The sequence below is a fragment of the Triturus cristatus genome, chromosome 9 (assembly GCF_964204655.1).
Source record: "Triturus cristatus chromosome 9, aTriCri1.1, whole genome shotgun sequence".
Taxonomy (NCBI): domain Eukaryota; kingdom Metazoa; phylum Chordata; class Amphibia; order Caudata; family Salamandridae; genus Triturus; species Triturus cristatus.
In genome coordinates, this window is record NC_140592.1 from 34,948,610 (window position 1) to 34,960,264 (window position 11,655).

The following is an 11,655-nucleotide window of genomic DNA, read 5'->3' on the forward strand; positions in this document are numbered from 1 at the left end:
CCATTGTATGGGCATTTGATGCTCAGGGTGTCAATATGATCAATTATCAATACTTGCCTTCCTTTCTCCCTCCATCCACTGCTAAGTTCTTATTAAACAATACAGCATCTATAGTCCTTCCACAGGACTGGCGCAGCATGCCCTGCTAGTGTCTAATGTGTGGGAAACTGCCTCGGTGTCCCCTGGTTGTTCCCTGAACTGCACCTACAAGAAGACTTTAAATCCATGATCTTGGTTCATAGGAGCTGCACAGAACTATCAAATTTCCAAACAGTGCTCCTATAGAAGTCCCTGCCCTCCCATCTTGACCAACTGCATCCTGTTTTACAGATTCGTCACCCTGCCACTACCAGTGTGTTTGGAACGTGGCGTCAGTTACACTATCCGCCTGGATTTCACCCGCTACAGCTATCGCGAGAAGATTCCCAACGCCAACGTGCTCATTGATTCGGTAAGCAACCACTCAGACAACAATGTATGAGTTAATAGTAAGAGAATATTAAGGAGAGCATGTATGCTGAATGACTAGTAACATAATAAGGAATGTGCTGATGTTGGCTCAGAAAATCAGAATATTTAAAAGCTCTCCTGGCTTTAATAGGTAATTGTTGCCCATTTTCTTCTTTGTCACTCCTTGCCTTCCTCCCATAATTGTAAGCAAGGCTCCCAGTTTTGCAGATTTTTACAGATAAATACAGACAGAAAGGACTGTGTCCTTCTCTCTCCGAACGCTTTTCGGATGTCTCCAGAAAGGAACAAGATGAACGTGTATCAGTATCCTGAAACCTGTCAGGCTTTCTAATATTCTAATATTGTCACAGTTTCTCAAATTGTATTTTCTCTCAGTGTGCTCCTGTTGAGGAGACCCACCCCATGACTGTGGTTTTTTTTTTTTTTATAATTTTGTTTATTATCCCAGTTGTTCTTTGGAGAATCGGGTGCTTGCTTAGACTTATCCTTTTCAGACTTGCTCTTAACTATTGGTTTCCCAGGTCTGGCTCACAGATTAACTCTACCAGGCGAAGCATATGTATCTCAGATAATCTTAAGCAATTCTCATTCCTGCTGTGTAGGAGTGATTTCCCTCAGGCGTTGGCGTATAGCCACCCTGCTGCCTCCCCCTTTATGTTACTCAATATAATGGCTGATACCTGGGCAAAATTGCCCATCAGTTTCATTCCCATATGTAAGGCAGGCTCTGCCCCGTACCCATTCTGAATCTGTCTCAGTACGTCTGGTATGACTGCTATTGAAGGGGTACCATGTGTTCTGGTATATACGGTAGCAAAGATTGTACCCCAAGTGACACAATCTTCTATCGGGGAGCCATCCCCAATGGCAAGCAAATTGCCAGTATTCTGTATTTTTCCTGCAGACCCTTATGGGGAAAAACTGCTTCAAGCCGAGCTGTTTTCTGTGCTATCCAGAATGGGATTTGCTCCAAGCTGGTGGGAATCTTTCCCATAACGGCATTTAGTGTTTGTGGGCTAATACCTGTAGTAACCATATGTGGTAGTGTAGCCTGAGCAGCCCTTACAGGTTGAACTGTTAATGTTCTCATTATGTATTGTGTAAGAATTCTGTACATTTTTACTAAATCTCTGTAGAGTGTATGCATTCCTGCTGCTGACAAAGCAACAATGTCTGGATGCGGTGTATATGAATCTAAGACTGGCCAGGTCGCTCCTACTCTGCTGAGCAGACCAAGTCTCACGTGGGTTGTGATATGGGGCCCTTAAACCAATTAATGTGCTCTTGTTAAGTTAATGGCTCTTTTAAGTCCATGTATGGGAAATACTCATCAGATGGTTCAACTTCAATGTATTCGTGAAACAACCGTGAGTGTGCCTCCGCAGGCGGGAATTTAACCCAAGAGTAGAATACCTCTGTTCTGAATTCTTCGTGTGCCTCAACCACGAAGGTAACATATTTACCTGTTGCCTGTTGACCATGTTGTAATAATTTCATGGTAACTGCCTGTCTGCAGTTTTCTGAAATATTTAGAGCTGCTACCTGCTCTTCAACGTCCTCACCTGCTTCTCCGTTTATGGGCATTATGTGAAGAGAAAAGTTATTTTATTTTAATGAATTTTATGGATATTTGGTATCCACAATGTGGGAACTTCTAATCCTCCAAGCGTGATTAACCTACAGCCAATCCATAGGGTATACCTACTCAGCTGAGGCGGATTTGTTTCCCTTCCCACTTTGGATGTCTCTGGTTAAAATGTGAATAGGGGTCTCTGAGAAAGCATGACTGAAATACTCAGATTTGAACGTTACATAAGAACCCAACCAACATTGGGCGCCATGTCGTGTAGTTCCTACTAATCCGTAGGATCTGTGCATTGTTTGGACAACATAAGCTAAGGGCTTGGTGTCAAGACTGGTTCCAGACACCCTCACATGATGTGTTGGCCCATAGACCAGCTAGCTCACAGCGCCACCGTAAACCCACCCAACCTACCAGGGAGCAAATGGTTTTCTGGCAACCACGGAACATGACAACACTTACCCCTCAGGGATTGTGGAAACAGTACAGAACCTTTTGCTATGTCACTTGTGCAAGCTTATTCTCCGAGAAATATACAGAGAATACACAGTGGGTCATTTTCAATAATATTTATTGAACCAACGTTATTCTTGCATGAAATACGTGTGCTGCAATGATTAGTAGACAGAAGCAGATCAACGTGATCACACGCACCAAAAGCATAAATAGTAGATAGAGTTCTACCATGGTGCTAAAACAATGAATATATGCAGGCATTTAAAACAAGCCAGTAATGTAGCACACTCCTACTATGCAAAACCTACTCTAAGTGTCCCTAGAGTGTGTGTAGGTGTAAAGCCAAGAGTCCCCCCCATGGGACGATCCAACCCCACTACCTGATGGGACTCCGTCTTGGTCACCAACTGGACACCCCTCACGAGATGTCATACCACTGCGTGGTGACTTATCAGCATGCGTGTGCTTCTGGTGTCAGCGGATGTGCCTCCTCTGCTAATCTATTGGAAAGCTCATCTTTTATAATAGAAAGCAGCCTTGCGATGTTTGTATAGAACAGTGATGTCATGGATATGTAGCTAGCCCTGTCGCCCCGTGGATGAAGATACAGAGGACATTTGTACATAGTGCAAAACAAGACCTTGAACATGATGTTCAGGGTGTTGCGATAATGTTGTGCGAAGCTAGATGTCAAAACAATATTTGTTTCAGAGAAACTAATCCAACATTGTCGTACATGCAAATATGTGCAAAAGGTCACAGCTGAAAATGTTATTTGTGAGGGCAATGTAAGAAATAATGTGCTTCACTACATGGGCCTAACTCAGGATTATAATACTTTCTGTATTTATTTTTAAAAGCAGACAATTAAGCATCTTTCAGTGACTCTCCACGCTGTCGTTCATGACTTTCAGGCCAACGGCTGATCCGGTTCACAGCCTGGGGAGTTCAAAAACGGGTTGAGATTTCCTTAAATCAATGCATATCTCATCGTATATTTATTGTATAATGCTTAAACTTTCTAATATGTGTGTTGTTTGATTTTATTTGGCTATTTAATGTATTTAAACCTGACAAGCATTAAAGTAGGATCGCATATTTATCAGGTAAATAAGTGTGGTAATATTCAACTGTTGGCTTACTTTATTCACAAAACAAATATGAATAAATACCAATAAGATGGCCACAAAATAAATATGGATAAATACAAACAGAAATGTTGAAAAAATAAATACCATAAAAAGCTGGAGCCCTAAGTGTAAGACAGGAATTAAGAGCGGCAGGACTCTGAGAAAGAGAGGCTCCCACACTGAGCATCAGTATTCCAAACGATGCCAGTTCTGTGGCATTTCATAGGCTCATGGTCTGCAAACCCTGATTCCTTACCCAGTATCCAGTTTCCTCAGTACCTTCCATTTGTGACACTACTGCTGGTCTGTGATAGGAAAGTGGCATCTGTGCTGTAACAGCCTGTTACACTTTAGTAGTGATGCCACAGAGGCCATAGCTAGGGTAGGCTGGGACTGTGAACGGTGGGATCTAGTAGGATTTGCAACTCTCATTTAAACAATTAGACTGGACTTGCTTTTCAGCTCCATTTCTTCTGCACCTTTTCGTTCTGGAAATTCACTATATAATTAGGCGATAAGAAGACATTTAGAGCAATGTGGGTACTCATTGCCCTACTGAAGATCATAAGAAGAAAGCAGGAATCTACTGCATGGTACTAAAGCCACTTTTGAAACTTACTTACATTAAAACATTAAAACACATGTAAGAAATTACAAGCTTCATACTGGCCTCTATCATTATTATGGTGTAGTTTTTCAGGTCTGGCTTGACAACGCAGCTGTCTGCAGGACCAACTGATACCAACTCTTTAAAATATGAATTCAGTGTGAGTTCTCCCTGCCCAGAGCGGTGTTTTTCTGTCAGCTCATGCTGTTACCTGTTTGTTGCAACATCTTAGCTCCTCTGGAAAGCTTGCATTACAAAGCATAAGGGGTTATTTGCCAGGAACTCTGATTAATATTTCATCCCAGTTCTTCTCCCGCTAGACAATTGATCCATAAAGAAGAGAGACCGCCACATGCTAGTAGAATGAGGGAGATGGTGGAAGAAGACAGGGATTGTAAATCATTACATAGCGCCTGGCTACCCTCACGAGTGACAAGAAGCACTCTACAAATCTACTGATTGATTGATCCATAATAAAGCCCACTGAAATTCAAATCCATGGTTTATCTGAAGTAGGAAGCTGGCTGGTTTTTGATGACTGTTTCATTAGGGCACATATTGAAGGTCCTTCACGCATGTCTTCACATCTTTACAAATACCACCAGAAATGTCTTGAAATGAAATCATAGGTCATCCTTCCTCCAAAAGGTCCCCTTAGAAGGGCATCATAGGAGCCAAAGAGAACCCTGTTCCTCAAGTACGAATGTAAATATTTCCTTTGTGATCAAATAAACCTTCCCATTTGATTTTCTGGCAAGGGTCTTCTATAGCTTGTCTTTGTGCTTCACGTTCTCTTAAGACTTTCTTCAAGTAGATCAAAAATGTTACCTTCAAATCCATGAAACATCCAGATGTTCCTGAATATATTACAGCCAATACAGAAATGGGACCAAGGAGTGTAGTGATGTCTTTGCAGCATGAAATCTCTTCTAGATTTACGTGCTTTGCACAATCTCACAATCTATTGGTTGTTCCTATTGTCTTCAAATGTTTGTTAGTTTGTGGTTTGGGAGGCTGCAAGAGGGAAGCTGCTATATGACGTTGACCGTAACCCCACAATGCTTGGGGTGATAGTGGCATGTGCAGTATTTTTTCTATTAGCCTCAGCCATGATTAGTGACTCTCACATGTAACAAAGTGTAAGCTCTCAAATACCTCGCTAAGGGTGCACTTGAATGGACCACACATACAGACATTTTCTTATGTCCACTGATCAAAAGGTTCATGGAAGGAGCAAAAAGACTTTTCCCAGCAAGGAAGGTAACTCCTCCACAGTGGAATTTAAACTTAGTTTTAGCAGGTTTAATTAAGGCACATTTTGAACCAATGCACAAAGCCTCACTGAGACATCTTACACTGGAAACAGTGTTGTTGGTAGCAATCACGTCAAAGGATAGGTGTTGAGATGCAGCCGCTAATGGTACAGTAGCCTTACTCAGCCGGACAGAAGGATAAAGTGATAATGAGAACATATTCCAAGTTCCTACCAGAGGTTATTTCACCCTTTCACGTAAACCAGGATATCACCATAATTTCTTCCTTTGGAAACCTACAAATGCTACTGAGAGGGCCTTACACACATTAGATGTCAGAAGGGCAGTCATGTACTATGTGCAAGTGACACACAGCATCAGGAAAACACAACATTTATTTCTGGGCCTCTCTATTGAAGCTCCGGGGATGGCTGTCACTATTGCCGGATAGAGTGTACAAACTATCCAACTGTGTCACTCTTGAACAAGCGAGCCTTTGCTCGACAAACTTAAGGCTCAATCCACTAGGAAGAAGGGGACTACGAAGGTCTTTATGGCCAGCATCTTTTCGCGCAGGATATATGCAGGGCCGCCGGTTCATCTTCTCCACAAACATTTACAAAACATTGCTGCATGGACTTACACACACACAAAGAAATTGGGGTGGGGCATAAGAACATTTATGCATCCAATCCTTCTTCTGCCCACTGCCACACAACAAGTAATACTGCTGATATGTAATCTGTGCAAGGAATGTGAATCTAGAAGAGATTTCATGCTGCAAAAGAAACAAGTTACTTACCTGTACCTGTAATTATGGTTTTGCAGCTAGAAACTCTCCTAGAGTCACATGCGATCATTCCTCCTTCCCTTAGCAGGAGGTTTGTGGAAGGTTGAAAAAAATTTGAATTTAAGGTGGTTGATACACACATGGGCATTGTGGGATTACGATTGATGTCATATAGGGGCTCCACCCATGTTGACTCCCAAACCACAAGCCAACAAATTTTTAAAGACATTTGGAACACTTCTGAAGCCATGCACTTGCCGGCAGGATTGTGAAAGCACATGAATCTAGAAGAGCTTCAAGCTCACAACCATAATTACAAGTTAGTAACTGGTTTCTAATCCTCAACAGAAAGTGATCACGGCTTATGGCAGATGAAGATGAAGAGAAAAACTCGACTGGGTCTACTGATAAAGAACGAGTCGTTGTGTTTACATCAAATGAAGGAGAACCTCAAATAAAATGTCCCGACTTTCCACGGAATGGGCGAAGCCCTTTCTTGTCCCCTCTGCTTTCCTCCAGCAACAAGAGGTTATTAAAATATTTCCCACTTGCATGGGCTCATCATCGAAGAATGTAGGTGTCCCTCTATAGGTGTTGGCTGAAACCAACAACAAGGAATAATTCTTTTCTCAGATCTTCTCAGTTTCTCTTGATGATCAATTTTGTAAAGTTAAATTGATTAACCTATTCGTTGTAGTAGGGCGCGTAGCCACCATATGCAAGGCATCCTTTAAATCTTCTTCCAAGCCACGATAACAAGTACCAGCTGCGGATTCATCAGTTCATGGTGCTTTAGATATCAACTGTGTGACCTGGCTGTTAAATGTTGTCCCTGGAACCATCCTTCAAGGACATGAAACAGTGTGAGCTGCAAAGGTGGTTTGTCTCCTCCTAAACCCCCCCTTGAGTTGTACAAGGAAGGTCACATAGTATTGTGAACAGGGACTCAGTTCAGTCTTAGATATCTTGCCCAGCTTAATAAATCCTTTGATAAGTGGGATAAAATGAAGGCTGCCGTGGAGGAATCCATATGAAATTGCGGTGGCATGGACAAGAAACACATGGAACCTGAGCCTGGAAAGCTTGAAAGTACTGGCGATCCCCTGAGAACTTTTTATCGGGGGCAGGATGACAAAAGCTGAGCGACCTTGCGTACTAAGAGCTAATTCTGCTTGAGACAGATAACTAGCATTGGAACTGGTAGGAGGTGTGGAGAAACTCAGGGTCCTACCCCAAGCAGTAACAATTATAGGCTCTAGTAACTATGCTTGTTCATTATGAAATATTTTTAATTGAATCTGCTATGGCCCGAGCCATAGCGTGTAATGGATTCTGGTCAGAACTCATGTCTGAAACCAGCCTAGAAAACTACCGGAAAGTTGAACACGCGTAAACGCTCCCTGAGTCATAGGAAAAGCCAGCTCTTCTCCCACAAGACCGTTGATCCATAAAGAAGAAAAATTAATCCACAGTAGTAGAATTAGGTATTTAGGGGACACAAAGAGACTGAGAAAACTACTGCTGCTCGGTGATTCTCTTCTTAGGAACGGATCCAACAGTGTGCTAAATTATGAGAAAAAACTGTAAGCAATATTTATGTTATTTATGGCAGATCACAATCCATATGCTCTTGAGGTGGAATAATCCTTACAAGTTTCTGGTGTGAAGAGCGAGAGAGAATTATGGCGTATCATCCAATGCAGTCAGACACCAGGGGTCAAGACATTATAACAGTCAGGATCAGCAGGAGAAGGTAAAGTGTCCCAGCCAGCAAAGAACTGGAATTTAGGAGAGAGAGTAAAGACGACTTCAAAACACCTCTCTATAGTACAAGGGGAATGCAGGAAAATGTAATAAACATGAGGGAGCGAAGTTCAGTGTTTCAACTCGCAAACAAGAGAAGCCCTACAACGCTCACACTTGCTAGGCACGTGGGCTACTGTAGCGTGTGCCTAAAATGACGTGCTTCCTGTGATGCCCAGGTGCACGGCCGATGCCCCAGCTGCCACCAACTCACCTTCTACAGTCAGAAGGAAGGATGAACTAAATGGCCAGTGTAGTGGCGTGAGACTATGGGTGCTAGGACCTTTGCGGTTCTTGGAGGGCTCAGTAGAGGAAGTACGTAACTTGCTGGGAGGTGTTATGGTGTGGTTATCAATGGATATGACATAATCAAAGATCAGAGTGAGGTGATATGCTGAGGAATATGTGTGGCGTATTGATTTGCATGCTCCCGGGCTGCGGAGGACGCTACAGCCAGGACCAGAGTTGCCTCGCTTTTTACCAGAACGATATGGTAAAACTGAAGCTATCCTGACACTATTTTACATCTCATATGTACGTATTCTGAGTCATTCCACATTACATTTCTTACCGCATAGATGCCTTGGAAACAAGATGCAAACATTTTTTGCCAAAGCCATTTGCTTTGCCAGTGCTTTACTCAGAATCTCTCAAAAGAGCTAGAGATTCAGGGCCAGATGTACGACCCTAAATTGTAGTTGCAAATGGGCAACCGGCCCGTTTGCGACCACAAGTTAGGGCATAGCCATATACAAACCTCATTTTGTGAATCTGTAAATTTTACCGATTTGCAAAATGAGGGTGCGACTCGCTATAAGGAAGGGGCATGCCAAGGGCGTCCCTTCCTAATAGCGACTTGCATTTGTGTGTATGAATGTTTTGCGACCGCAATACGGGTCGCAAAATACTCCCAATTTACCACCTACTCCAAGTAGGTGGTAAACCATTCGCTAACAGGTTCCCCTGTGTGAATGGGTCAAAAAATATTTTTTAAGGGCAGGCAGTAGTCCTGCCCTTAAAACGGGCTGCATTTAAAAAAAACTGCTCTATTTAAAAGCAGTCACAGACATGGTGGTCTGCTGACCCCAGCAGGCCACCATCCCTGTGAGTGCTAGCCATTCCTAATGGGGTCGCAAATTGCGCCTGCCTGATGAATATGAATGAGGCATGCAAGTTGTGACCCCATTAGAAATCGCAAACTGTGTCTGAGACACTGTTGCACATTCCAATTTGCAAGTCACAAATTGCGATTCGCAAATGCGACGCAATTTGCGAGTCGCAAATTGGTGGGTCGTATATCTGGCCCTGAAGATTTTTGTTGTGTGGAAACCTAATGGTGTGTCTATATAGTACAAGGAATAAAATACCCCTTGCCATATATTAAAAGAATAGTCAAGTCACTTTGGAGTTTTGTGACCTTATGGAATGAACTCGGCCTTCGGTCCATTTCCTTCATCTCATTTGTAACTTCTCAGTGATTTTCAGTATTTTTTACAATGTACAGTTAAGCGCACATTATCCCAAATATTTTTTGCAGAATGTTAGAAGGCTGAATAAAAGGGTAAGAAGAGGAAACATGGTACAGAGAAAGATGAACTGAGTGGTGTGGTGCAAAGAAAATTGGATACAACTCCACTTTTATATCAATGTATTGATGCCATGTTGGAACCCTCCAATATAAAGTAGGCGTGCTTTGTTAGCTTCAACACACACTTTGTGTGCTTGTTGTGCTTGATGTTTGACATCCTGAAACACTGTGTGAGCTGCCATTTTGCTTGGCTTATTCACAGATTATGGTTTGAGAACTGCTTTGCCAAGCGCAAAGTTCATTTCCAAGTGCTTTGTACAGGAATCTGTTGCCACGTATTCATTTTTGGATATTGTCCAACATGGAACAGAACAAGCAAATACAGTTCCACGGTTCAATAAATACAATTATTTTAACCCAATACAACCAGTTAGGTAAAAGTAAAAATCAATTAATGAAATTAGGATTACGATTCTCGATGCAACTGGCATCAGTTGATGCGTTCTTGGCCCGAGCCATACATGCCACTCAAAGGCTGGTTTGATGAGGAAGCCCCTGGTTTGCTGTACACAGTTCACTTTTGGTCCACTATAGTTGTCTGTATGTTTCTATTTCTAGATTGTGCTTATTCCACGCTATTCTTCCATGGAGATGTTCATTGCGGGAGACCCGGATGCCATCAGCCGTAAGGAGACGTTTGAGCGTATTCGCTGCCATGACCGTGGCAAAACCATTTCAACCCTTTCAGACAATGACGTGATGACAGCCTCCTCTGCAGTGTGCGCCGTCCTTATCTGCAGCATGTCAGCTATTCTGCATGATGGCGCCCTGAGTACGTATGAGAGTTGGGGGGTTCGACAGCAGACATTCATGCCAATGAGTGTCTAGGCAACAGACTCTTCTCAAAGAATGTTTTGCCTGAGTAGAAATGTTCCTCAACTATCATAGAATTGACTCTATATTTTGTATTCCCAGTTTGTCAGTGTGACCCTCAGGGCTCCGTGAGCTCTGAATGCAACCCCAATGGTGGACAGTGCCAGTGCAAGCCCAACGTGATCGGTCGGAGGTGCGACCGATGCGCCCCAGGAACCTATGGCTTTGGATCAGCTGGATGCAAACGTGAGTAGGGAACCTTCTATCAAGACTGTATAAAATTATCTCTGCATGGATTCCTCCATTGCCCTTGGATACAGAACACTTTATCCATCAGAGGTTCAATTCATTAATCCTTTCCTTTCTCTTGGAGTCGTCAGTTCTTCCTATCATTAACAGAAATCACAATTACGCTATTCCCATGAAATTTCAAATGGACAAGACTTCATTCAGGCCTTCTGTAGGATTCCTTCCCCACTGAGCTCCACATTTTACCTCTGAGGGCCTGTGACTGACCTCTTCACGTACCTCCTGACCAGCACATAGTGGTCGCTCACTCCCATATAGCGTTCCTTTCTCCCATCCTGTTTGCTTCCTTTCTTTCAGCTGTCCCTGATTGTCCAATTAACTCTTCACCCTCTTCTTAATGTCACTAAATGGGGTCTCCTTGCCCCTTTGCTTCCCCAAGACAAATTTCGATATAGATGTCGGGATCAATCTCTGAGTCGTGAGCGAATGCATTGACAAGGCTTGTATGTCTTCATTAAGAGGGGGAACGTGAAATGGTGGCATGCTCCTGGTGACCCCGTTAGATGGTAGTACTCAGTGGTGTAATGAGGAAGGGTTAATGGAAAGGTGTCCCCGGGCAATGGGAGGGTGGTCTGCTGGTGCACATGACAGGGCCTGTCGGCCAGTGTAACTGGTGTGAGAGAGAGAATGGTTAGGCAGATTTTAGATTTGGCTGAAATCTCCTGAGACAAATATTTTTGTGAAAAGTGTGTGTGAGTATGTAGACTTGAGTGAGAGGACACCTGCAGAGAGCCCTGGGTAAGGGTCCTCCGTGGTGGAACGGGATCTGAGGAGGCTTCCAAGCGCAAGAGGCGGCGTTAGCCGAGCCTAAGTTGCCGGCAGGTGAGTCCTTATGGTGGCGCCATCTCCTTCA

At 43.2% G+C, this 11,655-nt stretch overlaps 1 protein-coding gene across 2 annotated transcripts in view; it reads left to right on the top strand.

The window, feature by feature from the left end:
* The window catches only part of LOC146797320 (laminin subunit beta-2-like), a 342,744-nt gene that overhangs the window by 242,493 nt on the left and 88,596 nt on the right, over positions 1 to 11,655 (top strand). For both annotated transcript variants that reach the window (XM_085624322.1, XM_085624321.1), the window contains exons 17-19: positions 331 to 451; positions 10,239 to 10,452; positions 10,596 to 10,739. In XM_085624322.1, the coding sequence (XP_085480448.1) occupies positions 331 to 451; positions 10,239 to 10,452; positions 10,596 to 10,739 (479 nt within the window). The remainder of the gene's footprint in view (positions 1 to 330; positions 452 to 10,238; positions 10,453 to 10,595; positions 10,740 to 11,655) is intronic.